We start from the raw sequence: 24895 nt of genomic DNA, 5'->3' as shown, positions 1-24895 counted from the left end.
ACAACAAGGGATGTCTAATCAACCTTAAGATAATCTGGGGCACAAATACTGACTTTATTATTTTTTCATTTCCATCCTTAATCATATATAGTACCTGAATTATAGTACTTATGAAGCAAACACAAGGACAGTATGTTCAAATTTTTTGATTACTGAGATCAAAATATGTTATCGAATAAATACTAAGTGAAATAAAATCAAGCATTCATGAATCTAGACTGCATCAAAGAAACCACTTACTTTGAGCCCACCGGTAAAGTCTTTCGTAAGATGTTTCTTGAAGCAAGGCCATTTGCTCCATAATTTCTAAACTAAAAAAAATCAAAGATTATAATTTATTTAAAAGTTTTAGCCAATAGCTAAATCTAAGAATCTAATTATTTTAATAACAGAATGATTTCATTATAGCCTATTAACTTTTTATTATTTTGTGGAATAATTTTTTTAGTAATTTTTTAATAATTAAATAAACTTTGCCAAGTTTTAATACCATCACTTAGATACTCAACTGCTGTTTTATGCTAAACACCAGGGTATAACTTCCTCTTTATCCAAAGACACATAAAGATTAAACTTCTATTTCACATAATGCCATACACTTTAAGAATCTAGAAAATCTTGAAAATTTTGGAAATACAAGTGGCAACACAGTCATGAATTGAAAAGGCTACTCACCCCGCTGTTTGTTGGTTTGTACGCAAGAGAACTTTAACATCATTATGAATCTGTTTTACTCTTCCCAGTGCCTTGAAAAATTCCTTTAAAATTAAGAATGTAACTTTAAAGTTTCCATGTTTTCAGGTAAAACTGTATTGCTCTAAATTGAAATATCATGACAAAGGAAAAAAATTATTCTACCAACTCTAATGAAGCCTTCCTTATACTGATCTCAACTTTCTCTAATTTTTTATAAAATGTATAATAGATATTTAGTGAAGTCAAAGTTGCTCAGTTGCGTCCCCCAGAATCTTTGCGACCCCATGGGCTATGAGTCCATGAAATTCTCCAGGCCAGAATACTGGAGTGGATAGCCTTTCCCTTCTCCAGGGGATCTTCCCAACCCAGGGATCGAACCCAGGTCTCCCACACTGCAGGTGAATTCTTTATAAGCTGAGCCACCAGGGAAGCCCATTATTCACATTTTAAAACATATATTAATTCGATGTCTACTATATGTCAAAAGTGTACTAAGATGCGGAGATTAAAACTTTATAAAGACAAAATCTCTGTCTTCAAGACGTATACAGTTTTGTGAAAGAGTAATATAAACCTGAAGATTATAACATAAAGGAAAACATGCTATGTATTACATATCTTAAAATGTAGAAAACCCAGCATGGCTTCATCATCACAGGAGATGACGGTTTATGTGTCTATCATATACCCTTTGTTGCCCCCTCATCCAGGAGCAGAATGCAAAGTTGGATGTATAAATATACACGAGTTGACTGATGCCCAACTCCCAGCTTTTTTTCCCTCTCTAAAAAGGTACTGGAGCCTTAGTTTCCAGATAGCCACAAATAGTGTTCCAACCATGAAAAGCAGTCAATGGGTTATTTTTCTTTGATGAATAAAAAAAACTTTTTTAATGTTTTAAAATCCTAATACTGTTGATTATTTCTGCTGAGGTGGGGGGAGGGAAGGCACGATGTCACATATTTAAAATGCACAAAGTTCCTCACACTATAAGGGCAATAAATACCAATAGGTAAGGCACCTACAATTCTCTCACTTACTTAACACCCTACACGCAAGGGACGGGTTCCATCCCGGCCCAGGCAGTAAGATAACGGTGACATCTATCAAGAGTCACTCAGTAAGCCCCCCACCCTGGGCCCCCTCAGGAACTCTTCCTGCCCTCAGACCCCAGGCACAGGTTTGCAGTTCCTCCCAGTTAGGACACTGAAAGATTCTTCTCAAGAAAAACTGAGTATTTTCAAGAGGGAAAAAAGAGGAATGATACTTTTCCTTGTTGTTTAGCATTTTGAAGTTTTGGAAAGAATGGCATGGGTTCAGAAAAGAATCAGATGAAAAGGTGAGGAGTTTCTAATCTCAGGAAAGACCAAAAGTTGTGAGAGAAAGAACATGTAATCATTGCAACATCACTGCAATGTAAACAGAACATGCCATACAACTGCACTGTGAGGCAGAAGAAAAGAGAACATGTATGTGTGGAGGGAAAGGAGCCGTGGAGGGAGAGGCTAATTACTTAGCCCATGGTAGCTCATCCATAGAAAATAGTTAACATCGATATCCAAAGCATACTCCTTTTCACCAGAGGTCCAGAACATAGAATCTACAAAAGAAGCAATTAACAAGATTGAAAATGGTTGCCAAAGGACTTAGAGATGGAAAGGTGTGGAATAGGTGATGAGGTGATGTAGGCTTTCCTTATAAGCCTTATTGTACTCTGACTCCTAAAAAACAAAAAAGAAGTACATGTACTGTTTTGAAAAAAATTAGATAATTTAAAATCTGTACCTTAAATTGCTAAGCTTAAAAACATTTTTAAATAAAAAAAAAATTTAGGTGGTAAAATAAAGCCTTAGAAAAGAGTGATTTCTCTATAACATCTGTAACTGCTGTGCTGTAAGTGATTTCAACAAAAAGCAAAGTACCTCAGTGATGGGTCCTTCTCTTATACCTCGGAGAAGACTCATTTCGTCAGAAGTCAGCTGGAACTTGGATAAGAAGGCATCTGCCACTTGTGCTCTTATTTCTAATCTTTGACTGTAATATTTTTAAAAAGGGAACAGAAAATCAAGCACATTATGCATTTTACATAGCTTTAAAACAAGTTACATCTCTCATAACTTTTAAGACAAAGACGTGCAACTGTCTCAGTATCTTCAGAAGCCTCATTTCTGCCTCAAATATTAGCAGCTCATCAAGCATGTAGGTGATCAATTAGCTGATATTGTCCTACCTCTGCAGAGGGCACCGTAAGAGGCCACAGTAAAATGATGAACTAACCTTTATGCAAAAGGGGAAATAAGTTCATGAATGGTACAGGCAATACAAATCCTTAGCCACTTATATGTATGTGAATAGTTCACCTTATGGTAACAAAGTTGTGAGAGAGACATAAGCCAATTAATTTCTTCTCAGTCACTAAAAAGTTCTAAGCCTTTGAAGCTTGTACATGAAGTACACAACAAATCAAAAATCAAGCCTATTATTTACTTTAGGTTAGAAATTGAAGCCAAGAACTCATCTAGTAATTTTTCATTAATCCATTAAAAAAAAAAAATCACCCCTCTATTTTGTCTTAGCCACTTTTTCTGCACACTATCATAACAAACAAAAAACATCTTTTCAAATTATATTATCTGAGTGCAGCCAACTTAGACTAGCTGACAATTAGGAAAAAACACACTTGAGTCTGCAATTCAACCTGCAGGGACCTGTAGGACTGAGTTGCGTCACAATCTAAAGGCAAGTCAGGAATACAAACCACATGAGCAGAAATTCAACATTCCTGCCTTCTAGATTTTAGATTTGAAGATATACAAATAAAATTAAAGTGTTGCATTAATAGTATTCACAGGGAAGTAATATTCTCCAATTTCAAAACATTCAAATGAAACTGAACAAACAGTATCTGAACAGACAGAACAACACATGCCATCTTTGTTTTGTTTGGACTCTTGGGTTTCCAGGTTTAAGTTCACAATGTCAACTGCTCCTGCCATATGACAAGAGCTAAAAAGAAAAAGTCCTCCAGGTGGCAGTAATGCTCTATTTTTCTCAAATGACAATGTAAATCACCTACTTAAATCTATACAGATTTAAAAAAACCTATGTCCTTAATTATCTTATTAAGTACTGATATCTACAAGTTACCTTAACATGTTTTGTTTTATACTTTTAGAAGCTCAAATCATTATCATACCGGATTTAAATTAATGATAACACTTCATAAAATTCCTTGAGACTATACAAATTAACCGTTTCAATGAAAATCTTTTGGGAGTTTCTTTTGGATCTATCTTCACAGTCAATTTACCAGGCACAAAGGAAAATTAATCTCTTTAGTTTACTTTTTCATTATGTTTTAACTGAATCTAGCACAGTTGACCCTTGAATAAATAATGTGTGGCTTGGGGACTCCTACCCTACCCTGTACAGAGGAAAATCTGCATATATTACATCCAGCCCTCTGGAGTAGAAGCTCCAACCCACTGTGGACTGTGTAGACTACAAAAAAAAAAACAAAACACATATATAAGTGGACCTGTGCAGTTCAAACCTGTGTTGTTCAAGGGTCAGCTGTTAATTCAGTATGCACACATACTAACTGAGAGAAAATACACCACACTGTTAACAATAGCTATATCTAGGTGTTCAAGTTAATCTAATTGTAATTTTCTTCAAGTTTCACACATGTAAATGAAAGGAGAAGCAGAAAAAAGTGATTTTTTCTTGCCTTCTCCTAACCTTTTACAGGGCAATAAAAGAAGATGTATCACATATGTTCTGGCAAAATAAATTGCTTTTATATTTTTATGTAAGCTGTAATATCAAAACCTAAGTTATAGGTTTATAGCAAATAACACAATCAAAATAAAAACTATTAAAAAATAAGAAAGAATGAGAACATAAACAACACAGCTGAGGAAAATTATCTAATTAAGTACAGAATAGCTTCTGCTTCCAGTTGCCAAAGCCAATGAAGAAACAAGATGGACTACACATCTCTGTCTAAAAAGCGGAGAGGGATATGGAGGGTAGTACTCCTTGAGGTATGTCAGGCAGTGTGTTCAGCACTCAGTATAAATCACTTATTCATCACAACAACCCTGCAATGTAGCTTATTATTCCTTTTTTTCACATGTGATAACTGAGCCTGAGGGAGTTAACAAAGAACTCATATAAGATTAAAAATCTAATGAGCTCTTACCTAAGATTTAGATTAGAATTCAGCTCTTCAAGGTCTACATCCTTTCCACTATAACATACTACACCTCAAAGATAAACATTAACATTCACCAGAGAGAAATTTGGCTGATGGGCCTTTCCAAGAGACCAAAAAAATACATAATAAATAGTGATTTCACCAATATTAAAAAACAAAGTTCATATTTATTCACTCAAAATCACTTACTGAATCCACAATGTGTTTTGCACTGAGACATAAAAAGAGAATAAGAGGCTGTCACTTCTCAAGGAGCTCAGCTTTGTAGGAAAGAGATTCAATCAAACCAACAATTAGTTACAGGAGATTGTACTACATACTAAAGATGGCAAGAGAAAGATTTAACTCAGGCCAGGAGAAGGCAATGGCACCCCACTCCAGTACTCTTGCCTGGAAAAGCCCATGGACGGAGAAGCCTGGTGGGCTGCAGTCCATGGGGTCGTGAAGAGTCGGACACGACTGAGCGATTTCACTTTCACTTTTCACTTTCATGCATTGGACAAGGAAATGGCAACCCACTCCAGTGTTCTTGCCTGGAGAATCCCAGGGACAGGGGAGCCTCGTGGGCTGCCGTCTATGGTGTCGCACAGAGTCGGACACGACTGAAGCGACTTAGCAGCAGCAGCAGAAAGGGTTTGAATAAACTTTGTATACAGGATTGGTGATCTGTTTCTTGGTTTTAGACATAATTTTCAATTGAATCCACACTTGTTCTCACATCAGCCAACAAAAACATAAGAGAAAACTTCACAGGTCGGTCTCTAACTGCAAGGAAACTTTCGAAAGATGTGCTGTGATACTAAAAACATTCTAATCTGATGCTCAAGGCACATGCTTAGTTCTGAATACAGAAATTCAACACCTGCTTTTCCTTAGAGTTGACTGCTCTGTGAACCCAACCATCTCTTCAGCATAGTGTGCAATTTTCCTCACCATGGTCCATGCACCAATGGGAAAGAGACGTGTGGTGGCAGAACAGTTCTGTACCTTGACAGCAGCAGCATACATAATCATTAAGTTAAAAATGAAAGGCAATTGTGAAAAAACATAATACAATTACTAAAAAATTTAAAAATCTACTGCTTGTTTAAAAGAGCAGTCAGTTTTGAATTATATAGCAAACGAACAACACATCGTCACTTCCAAAAAGGGATAATCTCAGTCCCAGCTATCAATGTTCCTAAACCCTGCTTGTATTTGTTTTACTCTTGGAGAATAGCTTAAAACCTCATATTTTGTATCATTTTTGAATCACTTTTTTGATTATTTTAACTCTGCTTTGAAGTTATTTATAGATTTTGAGTTATCTCCAAATTAATGAAGAATTGATTATATAAAGAAAAGCTTACCTTTCAGCTTGAAGCTTAGTGGTTTTTACTATTAAATCCTGAGTCTGTTCCTTTGCTGCCTAGAATTATAAACATATCTAATATTAGCACATTTCAATTCTATTATACTTCAGAAAACTAACATTGCCAATTACTGGAGTTCAACAGCAAATGAGATTACACTCCAGAACGCAAAGATATAAAAAAGGCCCCAAAAATTGAAACAGATGTTTTAAGGCCCACATACTACATTTAAGAACTGACTCAGGCAGTTCTTACAATATTGTAATTACAATATTGTAATTATCCTCTAAAGAAAAATAAATAAATAAATAAATTTTAAAAAAGAAGAACTCAGAATTCTCAATACACACATAATACTACATACATAAGGCTTACAAGAAAGAAAAAGGTGTCACCATGATGGAATTTAACAGTTCCTGATGCTTTTTAGTGAAACAGAGGCACTGGCAGGACCAGTGAAGGATGGAAAACATGGCTTCAGTTATGGATGTGCTGAGCTACCAGGAAATCTCTGAATGAAGTTGTAAGCTAAGTCAATGATAACTCAATATACAAAAAATACCCTTCGTAGAGGGTTCTGGTGAAGATTAGAGATAGCTCCATCTACAAGACAGAGTGCTGTTCCTGACCAAGTCATACTAAGTCATACTAAGCAATCCTCTCTCCCCTGAACCAGAGCTGAAAGGATCAGGAATGAAAACTTGATGAAAAGGTATTTCAAAGACTAGGAAAACATTTATAAGGTGAACTGAAACAAATAACAAGTGTAACCAATGAGATTCTCTCTCAGTGGCCTGAACTGGGCAATCCTATAAAATAAGGCAGTCAGTAACAAGAGGAGAAACAAGTCAGTGGTTGGAGACAGGTAGAGACATAAAGGCATAAAATGAATCAGAAGTATGTAGATCAATGCTAACTCTGCAGCCAAACTAGGGGTTTAGACTGCTTCAATAAACGGCCCTACACTTAGAGACATTTTCCTGAGATATTTTTTAGAGTGAGTATAAATCATAATTAAGCTGGGTCTTCACTGGGCATAGCTTTAGTCTGAAAGTATTCCTAAGGCTTTCTACTAAGGAATTTATTTGTGCTGCATTTGTGGAATATTATGGAATTCAAAAGTTTATCAAAACTTCACACAGTTATCTCTATACTGGCAAGATCAAAATACAAAGGTTTCTGGAGTTAACTGCACAATATTAGCAAACCATCACTGAAGAAACACGAAGAGAGTTCTAATTTTTAAAAATTTACGTTCAAACTTACTACAGGGCATGATGTATCAGATATCCACACATTCTGTGGACTTATCTAGCAATTTCTGAAAGTTTACTGTCTTATCAGGAACTAGGCTACAATGCAGTCATTATACCGGACCTGTAGGCGACTTGTCATATCTTGACAACAGCTGCTCATTGCTTGAACATCTTCATGTATGCTTTCAAGTTCCTGAAAAGGAAAAAAGAAACATTAGACATAGTTAAAGCATTAGGTATAAAGCATTAGGTATAGTTAAAGAAATTTCTCTTATCTTAGCCAAATCTTTATTTTTGTTCCATGATATTCTTTTGCCAAAGCATGACAAAAGATTCTGTATTTAAGACTGAAAATGATTAAAAAGAATAACATCTAGAATATGAAAAGATATTTAAAAAAACTAGCATATTTCTTTTTAGAAAGGGTCTGACAATAGGAAAATGGAAAATTTTTAAGAATATGAATACGTGTTTATTCACATTCTCATACTAAGAATTTATCCTAAGAAATTAATCAAATAAACGTGCAACAATATATGTACGAGATGATCAACACAGAGTTGCCTAAAACAAATGGCAAGTGTGAACCATTTCCAACCACACAACAGAAATCTGTGCATCCATTAACAATGATAGTATCTATGTGTGTGTGTGTGCGTGTGCACACACACGTGCGTTATTATGGAAAGATGTCTATATAAGGCTAAAAAAGGGCTCATAAAACACATACAACACCTCCCCGTGGTTTTTTTTTTTTTTTTTTTTTTTTTTTTTTTCAGAAAAAATACACGTATATGTGCAGAAGAACACAGGGAAAGTCCTGAAGGGCCACACAATAAAATACTGACAGGTTATTTTTGTGTAATAGAATCATAAGTAATAGCTCTATTTCTGACCTTTACTGTTTATCCTAAACAGCTTTGAAATGCATAAAAGAATGATTTCAAAATAGCAATTAATATCAGCAACAGCAAACAGGTACAAATAGGCAAACTAATCTATTTCCTTAAGTCTCACTGTATAATCTAATGAGACTAGCACTATATTATTAGCCAACTAGGTCAAGAAAAACTTTTTTCTAATATTTACTTTAGCAAATGGCAACCCATTCCAGTATTCTTGCTTGGAAAATCCCATGGACAGAGGAGCCTGGCGGGCTGCAGTCCATGGGGCTGCAAAGAGTTGGACACGACGGAGGGACTAAGCGTGCACTACAGTACACCGAATGAATCTGACTTGTAATAATGTAGTATCACTCATGGACATAAATATGCTTGACGAGCTTCAGTCCACTGCAGTCATTCTTACTGATCCTCAAATCATCCTATCTTTAACCAGTGGAAACCCCTTAACTTAGCTCCACAGTCCTTTTGACACTTCCCAGTGGTCTTTTATGGCTTCCTCGCTTTGGTACTTCTTTTCAGTGGGAAATGGTGTTTAAAGAGTACACTTTAGATGTGCTCATCTCTACTATCCCTCCCTAGTTTTATGAACACTACCAAACTTCCCTTTTAACCTTCCAGATTATTAGACTTCAGCCAATCAAATCCTACTGCACAGTTAAAAACAGTCTACATTGGACTTGCCTGGTGGTCTATGGTTAAGAATTTGCCTGCCAGTGCAGCGGAAACAGGGTTCAATCCCTGGTCTGGGAAGATCCCACATGCAGCAGAACAACTAATCTCATGCACCACGACTACTGAAGCCTGAGCACCTAGAACCTGTACACTGCAATGCAGAGTAGCTCCTACTCATCACAACTAGAGAAAGCCCACGTGAAGCAATGAAGACCCAGCACAGCCACGAAGACCCAGTGCGGCCACAAACAAATAAATAATAAATCTTTTAAAAAAAAAATAGCCTTGTGTTTATTAAGCACTCGCTGGTACCGTGTATGACACTTTCATACAACTCACATAGAAATATTAACTATGTAATATCACTCTAATTTAATGTAATTAATAATATGACGTAATAAATAAAATTCATTTTCACCCTATGGTGAGTAACTGCTCACTCAAATACAATGAATAATTATTTATTAGCTGAAGTAACTGATTTTAATTAATCTGAAAATTTCATAATTTAGGATGCAGTAAGGTTACTCGGTCCCTATTAATTTCCAGTGGAAAAATAGTTATCCAAGAGAGATGTATTCAACGAGACTATTTCTACTGGAAAATCACTCAGAGAAATGGTTTTTTGTTGCTGTTTAAAATGCTAAAATTCGTAAAAGAATTTTCCAGAGCAAATGTTTCAACGTTCTAAGAAGCAGCATTTGTGGAGGTTATGGATTTAGAAATTACACTAATCCAAAGAAAGATGCTGCTGAAGGAATTGTTAATAGTTAAATTTTCTATTTGAACATGGTACACAAATAGCAAGCATATCAACTCTATTCATAAAAAAACTTAGCACAAAGCCAAGCATACAGTAAGCGCTCAATAAATGCTAAATGAAAAGAGTTTACATACTTCTTTCACTTCCTTGAAAATGCTTACAAACTCTTCATTGATGGCTAAACTTCTGCGTTCGATATCTCCACGTAAATTTCTTCGAGTCCGCAAACTATTTTCAACAAAAAAGGTTGACAGTGCCTTAAGAGCTTCCAACATGTCCTACATAATTGATAATAAAAGAATATTACTGGGACCATTTTCAAATGTTTTTCTAATCTTAAGCAAAAACTTACTGAAATCATTTCCCAAGAACTTATTTCCATTACACAATCCAAAAAATACCAGAAGACCTTCACAGTACTGAACAGCAATCTTATTTCTGAAACACAGTAAGAACATATTTACTTGTGCATCGTGACATATATACAAGGTTATTCATTGCAGGATTGTTTGAAATTGCAAAGATTAGAAAGAACCTTAATGTTCATCTAAAAAGGCTTGGTTAAAGAGACTGTGATGCAGCCATTGAAAAGAAGTGGAAATTCTGTATGTACTTACATAGCGTGAGCTTCAAGATATAAGTAAGTGAAAACAAGTGTTTAAAAAAAAAAGGACTATGTACAGTACATGCATATTTACTGGTGCCTGCATAAACCAACTCTGGGAGGCTATATCTAAAAAATAAGTACCAACGGTAGCTTCTAGGCTGGGAACTGAGTAACTGGGAGCCGAACTTAGACTTAAGAGAGGAAGGCCTCTCTCTGAGATGACTTCTGAACCAAAATAATTCAAGCAAAATTTGACAGTGGCCAGTGGCTTAGCCCAAGATGGTTTAAGCAGATAAAAAAAAGAGACACTCCAAAAAAAATTAGAATATATTTTTGAAGATTGAGCCTATAGGATTTGTAATGAATTGGATATGAGATGTGGGGGAAAAGAAAACAACAGGAATAAAAAAAACACTTATATGCTTCTTGCATGAAGGGTAAATGGTAATGTTCTTTACTAACAGGGGAAGAGAACCAGTTTGGAGGAAAATCAAGAATTCTGGCCATGCCGTCTGTGTGATATGGATCAGGTAGCCAACTGGAGCTTGGTAGAGATGTCAGGAACAGGGTTAGAAATTAGAGAATCATCATGCTTTTTACTATTTAAAAAGCTATGAGACTAAAAGAGGTCTTTAACAAAGAGAACGTGGGTAGAGAGGGCAGAGGACCAAGCCCACTGTGTCCAATAACATCCTAAATCCTACAGACAGAAATTCCTACACCTGAACTAATACATGTTTAAACAGGCTGGACTTTCCATGTTTTGATTACGCTATCATAAAAACACTGGACACATTTGGTTGCTCACCTAAAACTAACACAATATTGCAAATCAACTATACTTCAATTTTTAAAAATGGCTGGAATGAAAAAAAACTGTAAGGCTATTTAAATTCAGTTTAATATTTAAGAGACAGAAAAAATAGCTATAAATATTTATGGTAAAAAATAGATAAAATAAAGCTATTTCTTTTTTGGAACACAGCCTTGATACGTCCTGGAGTCGAGGCTAAATGAGTGGTCAGTAAATGCTAAATGAACAAAATCACACAGACTAGGGGGCAAATGACAGCTCGCCAGTTACTAGATACATGTCTTAACCCAGAGACCCTCTCTCCATACCTTATTTTTCTCAGGAGTAAAAAAGAAATAATGTTAATTTACCAGAGCAGCTGTATTAAAAGAGAAGATTCATGTCAATAACAGACACTTTAAACCCTTAATAAACTGCATAAAACTAACATTTATTGAGAATTAACAAGAAACAACTCCTGCAGCGGCTGTGCTAAGCATTTCACCTGGTTTCTCTCATTGAAACCTCGCAACAACCCTGAGAAAGTAACTTGCGGTGTTCCCAATTTAGAGATTTAACATCAGCTTAGAGAAGTTAAGGGACTTACTCAAACCAGAATGCACCAGTTTGCTGGTTATATCTAATAAGTGGTGGTCCTAAAGACCACCTTTCTTAGTCATCATAGTATAATGTGGACCATCTTTCTTACTCATCATAGTATAATGTTATCTTTTACACACAAATTCTTATCGATAGCTTGCTGTCAGATGCCTACACATTTACCTATAAAACTCACTTCTATATTTATGCCGTTACTGCATGACCAACACCTGTCGGGGTCAGGGAGAACCCCTCTTCCACCGTTTGCCGTCCGGACCCAGAATCTTCGAGGAACCGTTTTAAATAAATAGAGGTACACCCTGGAAACTCCTTCGTTTTTCCAGGGTCTCCTCGGCTTTCCCTCTTCTCACCTGCCCCACGTCGGCAACGCAGCCTGGGGATCCCGCGGGCCTGGGGTGCCCCCCTCGAGGCGAAGACAAGGGACAAGCGCGAGGTCGCCGGACAGACGACCACCCCCCGACCCCGGCTCCCAGGGATGCGCGACCCTCGGCCCCTCCAGCCCCGCTCACCTTGTCGTTGTCCAGCCGGGTGTCCAGGATCTTACGCAGTTTCCGCGACAGCGGGTTGCTAGTCTGCGCCGAGGTCCCGCCGGCCCCATTATTGAGGCCGTTGGCAGCCCCGGTCACGGGCACTACTACTACTTCCCCGCTGCCGTCCGCCATAGCGCCTGGCGTCCCGCCCCTGGAGAGGCACCGACCACCTCAGCCCAGGAAAGGGACACGCCAGTAGCCGCGTAGCGCGCATGCGCGCAAAGGCCGCGCATGCGCCCTCGGACGATTGTGACCCGCCCCCTCCTGTTCAGCCTGGCTCCTAGGAAGCTGGTCGGGGCGGGTAGAGAAATCGAGGCAGGCGGAGCAAGACTTCAGGCTGGAAGGAGGAGACTCACGTGAGACTGCGTTTGCAAAGTGGACAGAAATTCAAATCAGGTCTAGAGCTGGGGTATTACGATTTATGGGATTAAAGAGATTTCGTAATCCTCAATCTGTGAAAGTCTGAGCTAGACTTACATATACTGGGACCTGTGCCTGGGCAAATATGTTCAGTTAAAGCTAATTCTAGTTAAGTTCACTTAATACTGTGCAGCCATTTTCCGCTATGAAGGAGATTTAAATGTGGATGCGCAAAGAATTCCTAAATACAGTACATGAAAAAAGCAAGGTGCGTTACAGTGTGTGTAGTGTGATCACCGTGTGTGTGTGTGTGTGTGTGTGTGTGAAATACCCGTACGTGTAAATTTGGGCTTTTTTTTTTCTTTTTTAGGATGGCTTTCCTTTGGCAGACAGATTTGCACTTTTCATTTTGTACCTTTCCAAACAGACTTAAGTTTTCTAATCTCCCTCATGTGTTACTGAATATATTAACTGAGTACATTAAGGTAGGGGGCCCACTTTTCTGTGTTTATTTGTACTTCTCTGAATTTGCCATTGTAATACAAGTTCAGTTCAGTTCAGTTCAGTCGCTCAGTCATGTCCCACTCTTTGCGACCCCATGAATCAAAGCACACCAGGCCTCCCTGTCCATCACCAACTCCCGGAGTTCACTCAGACTCACATCCATCGAGTCAGTGATGCCCTCCAGCCATCTCATCCTCTGTCGTCCCCTTCTCCTCCTGCCCCCAATCCCTCCCAGCATCAGAGTCTTTTCCAATGAGTCAACTCTTCGCATGAGGTGGCCAAAGTACTGGAGTTTCAGCTTTAGCATCATTCCTTCCAAAGAAATCCCAGGGCTGATCTCCTTCAGAATGGACTGCTTGGATCTCCTTGCAGTCCAAGGGACTCTCAAGAGTCTTTTCCAACACCACAATTCAAAAGCATCAATTCTTCGGTGCTCGGCTTTCTTCACAGTCCAACTCTTACATCCATACATGACCACAGGAAAAACCATAGCCTTGACTAGACGGACCTTTGTTGGCAAAATAATGTCTCTGCTTTTCAATATGCTACCTAGGTTGGTCATAACTAATTTGGAAATTAGAAATATAGTAGGATGAAGACAGGAAAATTACTGTAAAATTTAAGGATGTTTAAAGCAATTTATATGCTTTTTAATATTCACCTATTATTCTTTTATAAGGCTAACTATAAATTTTAAGTTAAGGGCTAGAAATCAATACTTTTAAACAGTTCAATATTTTCCAGCAGTTAAAAACAAATATTCAGGTAAGCCTCATCAGAGATGTAGGTTTTATATATGTATTTATTTTAATATGTGTATTCGTCTAGTCAAGGCTATGGTTTTTCTGACTCCACTCAAATATCACTTCTCTGTGCCTTCACATAGCTCCCCATCTGTCCTTGGGCAGAGTTAATTGATGTGTCATGCAAATTCCATAGCAGATAATATACAGCATCTCTAACTTCTGTCATTCAATTATTTTTAAATTTAAGTGTTTGTTGTTCCTCCACTAGACTCTTAAGTACTTGGATGACGGGAATCTTTGCCTTCCTAGATCTTCAGCATAGTATCTTACACAGTATATGTGCTTAATAGAGGCTTATTGAGTGAAAAGTATTAAAGTTTTATGGTTTTATAAGTGATAGAGTTCTTTTTTTTTTAATTGAAATCCCAGGTGGTGCTGGTGGTAAAGAACCCACCTGCCAAAGCAGGAGACATAGAACCAAGCATTCAGTCCCTGGATTGGGAAGATCCCCTGGAGGAGGACATGGCTACTTCAGTATTCTTACCTGGAAAATCCCATGGACAGAGGAGCCTGGAGGGCTACAGTGCTGCTGCTGCTGCTAAGTCGCTTCAGTCGTATCCGACTCCGTGCGACCGCATAGACGGCAGCTCACCAGGCTCCTCCGTTCATGGGATTCTCCAGGCAAGAGTACTGGAGTGGGGTGCCATTGCCTTCTCCAATGCGTGAAAGTGAAAAGTGAAAGTGAAGTTGCTCAGTTGCGTCCGACTCTTAGCGACCCCTTGGACTGCAGCCTATCAGACTCCTCCATCCATGGGATTTTCCAGGCAAGAACACTGGAGTGGGGTCCCATTGCCTTCTCCAGGGCTACAGTGCACAGGGTCACAAAGAGTCAGACGTGACTGAAGAACACAGCATGCATGCACATAGTTGATTTACAATGTTGTGTTAGTTTCTGCTGTACAGCAGTGTGTGTGTGTATGTATAATATAAATTTTTCTCACATTCTTTTCCATTATAGGTTATTACAAGATATTGAATACAGTTCCTTGTGTTATACAATGGAGGTTTAGTCATTAAGGCATATCCGACTCTTGCAACCCCATGAATTGTAACCCACCAGGCTCTTCTGACCATGAGATTTACCAAGCAAGAATACTGAAGTGGGCTGCCATTTCCTTCTCCAGGGGTGCTATGCAGTAGGACCTTGTTGTTTATCTATTTTGCATATAGCAGTATATACCTGTTAATCCCAGATACTAATTTATTCTTCCCCCTTTCCCCTTGGATAACATGGATTTTATCATGTTTTCTATGTCTGCAAGTCTGTTTCTGTTTTAGAAATAAGTTAGTTTGTATCCTTTTTTAGTTTCCATATATAAGTGATATTATATGATATTTGTCTTTCTCTGGGTGACTTACTTCACTTAGTATGATATTCTCTAGGTCCATCCATGTTGTTGCAAATGGCATTATTTCAATCTCTTTAATGGCTGAGTAATATTCCATTGTATAAATAGACCACATCTTTCTCCATTCATCTGTTGATGGACATTTAGTTTGCTTCTATGTTTTGTCTATTGCAAATAGTGCTGCTGTGAATGTTGAGATACATGCATCTTTTCAAATTAGAGTTTTCGTCTTTTCTAGATGTATGCCCAGGAGTGGGATTGTTGGATCATACAAAAATAAACTCACAATGACTGTAAATATAAGACATGAAACTGTAAAACTCATAGAAGAGAATATAGGCAAAAATGCTCTGACATAAATCATAGCAATGTTTTCTTAGATTAGTCTCCCAAGACAAAAGAAATAAAAGCAAAAATAAACAAATGAGGCTTAATCAAATTTATAAACTCTGGCACAGCAAAGGAAACCATGAAGAAAATGAAAAGACAACCTACAGAATGGGAGAAAATATTTGCAAACAGTGCAGTCTACAAGGGCTTAATACCCAAAGTATACCAACAACTCATACAGCCTAGTATAAAAAACAAAAACATGAACATCCCAAGCAGAAAATGGGCAGAAGACCTAAAGACATTTCTCCAAAGAAGACATACAGATGGACAACAGGCACTTGAAAAGGTGATCAGCATCATGAATTATTTTAAAAATGTAAATCAGAACTACCTCACACAGGTCAGAATGGCCATCTTTGAAAATTCTACAGTCATTAAATGCTGGAGAGGATGTGGAGAAAAGGGCACCCTCAGACATCCGCGGTGGGACCACACGGGTATTACTGCTGAAGCCTGGATTGACGGGTCACTTTACCAACTGGCCCTCGACCGCAGGCGGCCTGCACAGCACGGCTCTGTCTCTGGAGACTTGTTTAAACTGCTGTCGCCTCCTGGAGAGTTCTCCCTGTGGATGCTTTTTGTGTCACTTTCTCTTGATTCCCTGAAGTGCCAGTTTCTTTGCATCCACAGATGGTGTTTCTACATTTACGTGTCCAGTTAATTGAACCTAAAATACATGTCCATGCTCTAGTTTCTAGAAAAGCTGAGAAATGGAATACGAATTTTAGCTTTCATTTTCAGGTATTCCAATTTCTCTGCAAAAGTCCTTGTAAAGTGCTGTCTCTCCTGTGTATTTCTCTCAAGGACTTTGAAGCATGGATCCCACGTTTCTTACCTGTCTGTAATCACAGCTCCCTGAGCCTTTTCTTTGGACGTTCTGTTCTTTGCTTTACTACCTAGAACTCAGTTTTTAGGCATTGAGGGTCTTCACATGGAAATAACTCCTGTTCTCTCTCTTTCCTCTGAAACCTCATGAATTTTGAAGCAGCTTCCAATTTTTCATTTTCTTTCTTTTTTTTTATTTCAGACATATTTTCTGCCATAGTCCTCATCCTTCAGTTTGTCCTTAAAATTCTCCAATTTAAAGGTTTCATGACTGAAACCTTCACAGTCATGAATGTGATGATTTTAGACCTTTTTAGTGATAAAACGATTTCATATCTTCTTCAAATGAAATCTGCAGAACGAATAACAGTATGGCTGGTCTGACTGGAGCCTGGGTAAGGCCCAAAGCCTTTTCTTTGATAAAGAAAGAAAGAAAGTGAAGTCACTCAAGTTGCATCCGACTCTATGTGACCCCATGGATCGTAGCCTGCCAAGCTCCTCTGTCCATGGAATTTTCCAGGCAAGAATACCGGAGTGGTTGCCATTTCCTTCTCTAGTTTCTTTGCGAGGTACACTTCTGTGTGTGTGTGTCTGTCATCTGTGTAGCCTCCCTTGGCTGCCTGTACCAGTTGGAGTCTGGGTTTGCAGAGTAACAGTAATTTACTGGAAGGGTGGGAAAGGGAAAGTGAAAGTTGCTCAGTGGTGTCCAACTCTTTGCGACCCCTTGGACTATACAGTCCATGGACTTCTCTAGGCCAGAATACTGGAATGGGTAGCTGGTCCCTTCTCCGGGGGATCTTCCCAACCCAGGAATCAATGGGTCTCCCACATTGCAGGTGGATTCTTTACCCGCTGAACCACCAGGGAAGCCCTGAAGGGTAGGAAGGCAGCTCAGAGAACTGACGGGAAGACTGAAGACCCAGCTGGGAACCAGCAACAACTCGGGATCCCAGTAGATGGAAACACTGGCCAGTTTGTAGGGCACTGCCACTAATCCTTTTTTCTGCCTTTGCTCAACATTCAAAGTCCTGAAGCGAGTCCACTTTGACCATATGCCCATCCATTGGTCAGGACACCATGATTTATGATTCTGATGTGTTACTGATCCAGACTTGGTCTGCTTGACCAAAGAGCAGCAAAGCCAATTTACCAACCCCAGGTTGCAGTGAACAAAAGTGCTGCGTTTACTACTGCAAGGGGCCAAATGTGGGGTGAAGCATGGAAAACATGCAATGCGTGCTCAAAAGACCCGAACTCCCCCCATGGCTTTCAAGGAAGGGTTTTTAAAGCCTGAGGGAGAGAGTCCCAGGACGTGTGTTCAGCTTGTACAGAATTTTCTGATTGGTTGATGGTGAGGTAACAGAGTGATGTTTCAGGAATCGATGTGCTGGTGGTCAGCACGCGATTAACATCTTCTACCTGGTGGGGGTGTTAGTATTAATATCTGTAAAACAACTCAAGGATATGGCTCAGGATATTATCTATAGCCCTTGAGAAAGAACTGAAGGTTCTTGACTTTGTTTATGGCTAGACTGTTATGATTTTGTCTTGTTTAACTGTTTTCCTTGGTTTTTGCCTTTTTTTTTTTTTTTTTACTTCTCTGATTAAATTTGCTCTTTGGAACTCTGGGAAGGCCTAGGAGGCTAAAGCTTTTTACAAAGAAGAGGCAGGGGACTTGAGGGTGTCTGTCTCCTGGACCCAACAGGATCTTGCTTGGTTTCAAACCCAGGAGTGCACAGTATTGGAGAGGTAATTCTGGTCAATACAATAACTATAAATTTGTGGTCTGTGGGATACATTAGGAAATAATCTATATTAAAAAGGTACAAATTTCAACAAGATAGTAAAAAGTTTAATTACAACCCCAGCACATGGGGTAGAAGGGGCTGTCATGCAAATTTTAATTAGCTTTGAGCAGACAGATTAGTTGTGACTTGGTGAGGTGGGTATGAGATGTTGTACACCCAAATAAGACAATTATATTTATGATGGGGTTATAATACAAGTTCTGTCAGAAATTATAGTAAAAATAAAATGGCCAATAAGTAGCCAGATGAAACTTTCTCAACAGGATTGACATATTAAACAGGCAGCTTAGGTAGAATTATTCTGGAAATTGCCACTAGGTTCCAGGTCTCTGTCTAGAATCTCTAACCACAGCCTGAAATTCTTTGAGTCAAGAGATGATAAATGACTTAGCAACTGCAGGAAGATATAAAAATAAGTATAGGGAAAATAATGATAAAATCAAATCCTTGGAATCATTATTTTTGTACCAATTTGGGATGTTAAGGGCAAATCTAGGTGACCCCAACTGCAGAGAATAAATGAAAAAGAAAACAGAAAATTTGAACAGTGTATAATTATCTGAAAAATACAGGCTATCTTGGTTTTAAATCTGACATCTTAAACTTGTACTTTCAACTTGAAGATTGTGTCTGTGTGATTTTAATTTTAAAAGGTATAATAGTATTTAATAAGTTTTAACAGCATTTACAAGTTTAAATAAATCCAAATCATCAGATCTTTAATATTAGGCTTTTAAGTATCATTTAAGTACTTAAGAATATTTTGTGTTTTAGATTTGTAATTCTACCTGCTTGTCTATTTGAAGTACACTAGAAAAACAGATATATAAACCATTTTAAGTTGAAAAGTTTTAGATAATTAAATTGATCACAAAAATTTAAATATTTAGGAGAATATAACTAGCATGACTTAAATACAAAATATTTAAAATAATACATGAATAAAACTAATGAGTTGTACTTAAATGCTTGGGGAAATTAAATATCCTAAATTTAAAGTTGACTATTAATTAAAAACCATTAGATTTGTAAGTTCAGTTCAGTTTAGTTGCTCAGTCATGTCCAACTCTCTGCGACCCCATGAACTGCAGCATGCCAGGCCTTCCTGTCCATCACCAACTCCCAGAGCTTACTCAAACTCATGTTCATTGGGTTGGTGATGCTATCCAACCATCTCATCCTCTATCATCCCCTTCTCCTCCCACCTTCAACCTTTCCCAGCATCAGGGTCTTTTCAAATGAGTCAATTCTTAACATCAGGTGGCCAAAGTATTGGAGTTTCAGCTTCAACATCAGTCCTTCCAATGAATATTCAGAACTGATTTCCTTTAAGATTGACTGGTTGGATCTCCTTGCAGTCCAAGGGATGCTCAAGAGTTTTCTCCAACACCACAGTTCAAAAGTATCAATTCTTCAGTGCTCAGCTTTCTTTATAGTCCAACTCTGACATCCATACATGACTACTGGAAAAACCATAGCTTTGACTAGATGGACCTTTGTTGGCAAAGTATTATGCTTTTTAATATGCTGTCTAGGTTGGTCATAACTTTTCTTCCAAAGAGCAAGCGTCTTTTAATTTCATGACTGCAGTCACCATCTGCAGTGATTTTGGAGCCCCAAAAAATGAAGTCTGCCGCTGTTTCCCCATCTATTTGCCATGAAGTGATGGGACTAGATGCTATGATCTTAGTTTTCTGAATGTTGAGTTTTAAGCCAACTTTTTCACTCTCCTCTTTCATTTTCATCAAGAGGCTCTTTAGTTCTTAGCTTTCTGCCATAAGGGTGGGTCATCTGGATATCTGAGGTTATTGATATTTCTCCTGACAGTCTTGGTTCCAGCTTGTGCTTCCTCCAGCCCAGTGTTTCTCATGATGTACTCTGCATAGAAGTTAAATAAGCAGGGTGACAATATACAGCCTTGACGTACTCCTTTTCCTATTTGGAACCAGTCTGTTGTTCCATGTCCAGTTCTAACTGTTGCTTCCTGACCTGCATACAGATTTCTCAAGAGGCATGTCAGGTGGTCTGGTATTCCCATTTCTTTCAGAATTTTCCACAGTTTATTGTGATCCACACAGTCAAAGACTTAGGCATAGTAGATTTACTTAATATTTAAGTTGTATCTTACAATCAAAATTGTAATGTATACACTACTGGTGTAAATGAATGCGCATGGAAAAACTCCTTTCTACACATAAAAGCCATCTATACATTTGTAAAGAACCCTCAGTCATCAAATGATAATTCTCCAAAAAGCTACTGATATGTTGAAACCACTGGTAAAGTGGTTGGTACCCTGGTTTTGAAGTCAGAAAGCCTGATTTAAATCTCAACTCTACCACCATAAGTCCCTGGACAACTCACATTTTGCCTGTAGTTCTTGGTCTCCTCATCTGCAAAATGCTGTAACACTAGCTGAGTTATTGAATAATGAGGACTAGATGAAATAAGGTGGATGCAAGATGTACTGAGTAATCAATCCATAACACTTATTTGTCACATTTACCCAGGCTACTTCACACACCATCAGTGGAACTACACAGTAATCCTCCATTCCTGCCAAGTCTCATGTAACAGTTCTACATTCTCAGATAAATAAAGTATACATATTTTTCACACATTTCCTATCCCCTTTCAGCTTCAAGTTTCATCTAGCACACACATGTACGCATACAGCAACTCTTTGTGACCCCTTGGACTGTAGCCCACCAGGCTCTTCTGTCCATGGGATTCTCCAGGCAAGAATACTGGAGTGGGTTGCCATTGCCTCCTCCAGAGGATCTTCCTGACCCAGGGATAGAACCTGTGTCTCCTGCATTGGCAGGCATATGCTTTACCACTGAGCGACCTAGGAAGCTCCACGTGGTTTAAATACCAAGGTGTAAACATCTCTGTACTTTCCATAGCTCTGGCCCTTCCCTCTTTCCTTGTGTGGGTGCATATAATCTCCTGAAACAAACTTCCAATTGTGTCTACTTTTTCATTCTTGGGGTCCCCGTCTACAAGGTTGCCCTCTGGCCTCTCTTATTTAACACATGCCACATTTACTCACCAGACAGTAATGTCTCTAATTTAAATAGCCACAGTTAATGTTTTCATTGCTCAGTTTCTATACTGCAGCTTTAACATATAAAGGATCTATTTCCGCTTCTTTTTTATTTGGCCTCCAGTTGTCACTGTTCTGCATAGATCTGGCAGCTTTTGGCTTTTCATTGATTGCTATTGATTTTGTTTTCAGAATAGTTGAGACCATGGCCTCTTAGCAGATAAGCAGTCCTCCTGTCACACGGAATCTGATGCCTGTTGAACTCTTTTCCTGCTTCAGTTTCCCCCTACACTATGCTTTGCCTTGGCCATCATATCCCTCCTCCTGGAACTCAATTTTCTTTCTTCTTCCCTTCAAGCACTTTTTTTAGACTCTCAGAAGACGTCTTTTCCAAAACTGTCCTGAGATAGGCCAGCTGTCCCTTCCCTGTGCTACCAAATCACTCTCCAGGTGGTTCTCTTGTGGCCCCTCTCACACCCCAAGTCATCATCGACATGTTTTTATAATTCCCGCTAACCTGTGAGCTCAGAGAAGGCAATGGCACCCCATTCCAGTACTCTTGCCTGGAAAATCCCGTGGACGGAGGAGTCTGGTAGGCTGCAGTCCATGAGGTCGCTGAGAGTTGGACATGACTGAGCGACTTCACTTTGACTTTTCACTTTCATGCATTGGAGAAGGAAATGGCAACCCACTCTAGAATTCTTGCCTGGAGAATCCCAGGGATGGGGGAGCCTGGTGGGCTGCCGTCTGTGGGGTCGCACAGAGTCGGATACAACTGAAGTGACTTAGCAGCAGCAACCTGTGAGCTTCCTGAGTCTGGAGACCATCTCATTCAGCTCTGACTACTTGATATGTCATGCAGTTTCTGAAATGTAGTTGGAATTTGTATTTGTTGAATAAATTGAAAAATTTTATGAGTAAATGAATAGGCTGATTTATTTGAATTAACGATGACCCAAATTATAGAAAATATATTCTATTCCAAGCCAAACTAAAAACACGGCGTGCTGTTATTAGTAATATCTTCACCATTCATTCTTTGCCCAGAAGAGAAAGTCATGGTTACTGCTGCTTTTTGTCCTCTACTCCCCTTATTCTGCCTGAAGTTCTGTCGTTCCTGCCTTCACTGAAACCCCGTCTCTACCGCTTCCATCTTCCCCTTCTTAGTCCCAACCCTTTTTCCCTTATTCAAGACATGAATTATCTCAACAATTTATTAGCCCTCCCTTCCCTTCTTTCCCTTTTACAGTTCATTATAAAATAGTCTTTTATAGTCCATAAAATAGTCTCTTAAGGTACCTTGGCACCAGATTTTTTTCTTAAATATAGCTCTTGATATATCTTGAAATATCGATATATAACTTCCTGGCCCCAAACCTTTGCTACATCTTTATTCCAAAATGTGAAACTTCAAAATTATCACTTCCTCACAGCTAAAACATTTTGAGAATATGCAGAGTACAGATACACACATATTTATAGTTATATATTTAAGTTATGACTGTAATAATGTTAGCAATATGAACAGGCATATGCTTCATTCTTAAATAGGCACAAAAGGTAAAAGGTTGAGATAAAGAGAAAAGTAAGTATTTTGAATAATTTTTATTAATATTCGAAGAACTTTTAAAATCTCTACATTTTTATTATTCATAGATCATACATGTTGGCTTACAAAGGCATAAAATTTAGACGTATTTTATCTGCTTAGTTGTTTTATATTGAAAGGTTCTATATGTATTCATATTTATGTATACATATATTTACTTCATATTTTGGTAGCTTTTCTGGTGGCTCAGACTGTAAAGAATTCACCTGCAATACAAGAGACTTGGGTTCAGTCCCTGGATTAGGAAGATCCCCTGGAGAAGGGAATGGCAACCCACTCCAACATTCTTGCTGAGAGAATTCTATGGACAGAGGAGCCTGGCAGGCTACAGTCCATAGGGTGGCAAAGAGTCAGACATGACTGAGCTACTAAGACTTTCACTTTTCATATTTTTAAAAACTGTGGTTAATACTTTGTGATACAGCAAGCAAAGTTGCTGCTCTCATTCTAAGTTTAGTTTGTTTTAATACCTCATTCAAGGGCTATCATGCAAAAAAACCTCAAGATGTCACGAAGACACAATACTATTATGCCATTGATGAGAACGTTCACCATAAATAGTGCTGGATCTGTATCTATATTTCACATGTCACATTTTCAGATACTATTTATCAGGTCTCATCAGATGATCCCTATTTTGGTTCTGTAAGGTGGCCAATGAACATCTTATACTTGGAGGATAAGGAATTTCAGCTCTGCAACTTTCAACTTGTCTGTAATTGTATTATTAGTATTATCTTCAATCTGTGAGTTCTCTGAAGGCATCTTTTTAAGCTATTTGCCATCTTGTGATGATGTTTAGTTAAAGTTAGATGACATAATCTATAAATCCACCTACCTGGACCACCACATTTGCAAACCCACTGGAAGGTAGCCATTTGCCATGTGCTAAGCACTGAAAAATAGCAAAGAAAACAATGACACACTCCCAATCCTGGCATTCTGGAGCATGCACCCTTCATTCAGGATGCTTCCTGGACTATACAGGACATGAGACCTATAGCCTTGCAATATGGACAGTAAGAGAAGCAGGCTCAATCAATAGAAAGTTCAGTTCAGTTCAGTAGCTCAATCATGTCCAACTCTTTGTGACCCCATGGACTGCAGAATGCCAGGCCTCCCTGTCCATGACCAACTCCTGGACTCAAACTCATGTCCATAGAGTCAGTGATGCCATCCAACCATCTCATCCTCTGTCGTCCCCTTGTCCTCCTGCCTTCAATCTTTCCCAGCATCAGGGTCTTTCCAAATGGGTCAGTTCTTCCCATCAGTGGCCAAAGTATTGGAATTTCAGCTTCAGCATCAGTCCTTCCAATGAATATTCAGGACTGATTTCCTTTAGGATGGACTGGTTGGATCTCCTTGTGGTCCAAGGGACTCTCAAGAGTCTTCCCAAACACCACAGTTCAAAAGTATCAATTCTTCAGTGCTCAGCTTTCTTTATAGTCCAACTCTGACATCCATACATGACTACTGGAAAAAACCATAGCTTTGACCAAATGGACCTTTGTTGGCCAAGTAATGTCTCTGCTTTTTAATATGCTGTCTAGATTGGTCATAACTTTTCTTCCAAAGAGCAAGTGTCTTTTCATTTCATGGCTGCAGTTATCATCTGCAGTGAATTTGGAGCCCCCAAAATAAAGTCTGTCACTGTTTCCACTGTTTCCCTATCTATTTGCCATGAAGTGATGGGACCAGATGCCATAATCTTAGTTTTCAGAATATTGAGTTTTAAGCCAACTTTTTCACTCTCCTCTTTCACTTTCATCAAGAGGTTCTTT

At 38.6% G+C, this 24895-nt stretch overlaps 1 protein-coding gene across 3 annotated transcripts in view; it reads right to left on the bottom strand.

Annotated features, from left to right (window-relative positions):
• COG6 (component of oligomeric golgi complex 6) overlaps positions 1-12665 on the bottom strand; it is a 62831-nt gene extending 50166 nt beyond the window's left edge. For 2 of the 3 annotated variants that reach the window (XM_025262932.3, XM_044926739.2), the window contains exons 1-7: positions 12394-12665; positions 9998-10141; positions 7645-7716; positions 6265-6323; positions 2619-2730; positions 676-758; positions 241-311 (exon numbers count right to left, since the gene is read on the bottom strand). In XM_025262932.3, coding sequence (XP_025118717.3) covers positions 241-311; positions 676-758; positions 2619-2730; positions 6265-6323; positions 7645-7716; positions 9998-10141; positions 12394-12546 — 694 coding nt within the window. In that variant the 5' untranslated portion in view covers positions 12547-12665. The remainder of the gene's footprint in view (positions 1-240; positions 312-675; positions 759-2618; positions 2731-6264; positions 6324-7644; positions 7717-9997; positions 10142-12393) is intronic. The other variant, XM_006055495.4, reaches the window with a different exon arrangement.
• Positions 12666-24895: the final 12230 nt, after the last annotated feature.

Source organism: Bubalus bubalis, chromosome 13, assembly GCF_019923935.1.
Source record: "Bubalus bubalis isolate 160015118507 breed Murrah chromosome 13, NDDB_SH_1, whole genome shotgun sequence".
Taxonomy (NCBI): Eukaryota; Metazoa; Chordata; class Mammalia; order Artiodactyla; family Bovidae; genus Bubalus; species Bubalus bubalis.
Note: the sequence above shows the minus strand (reverse complement) of the source record. Positions and strands in the feature narration are given on the sequence as shown.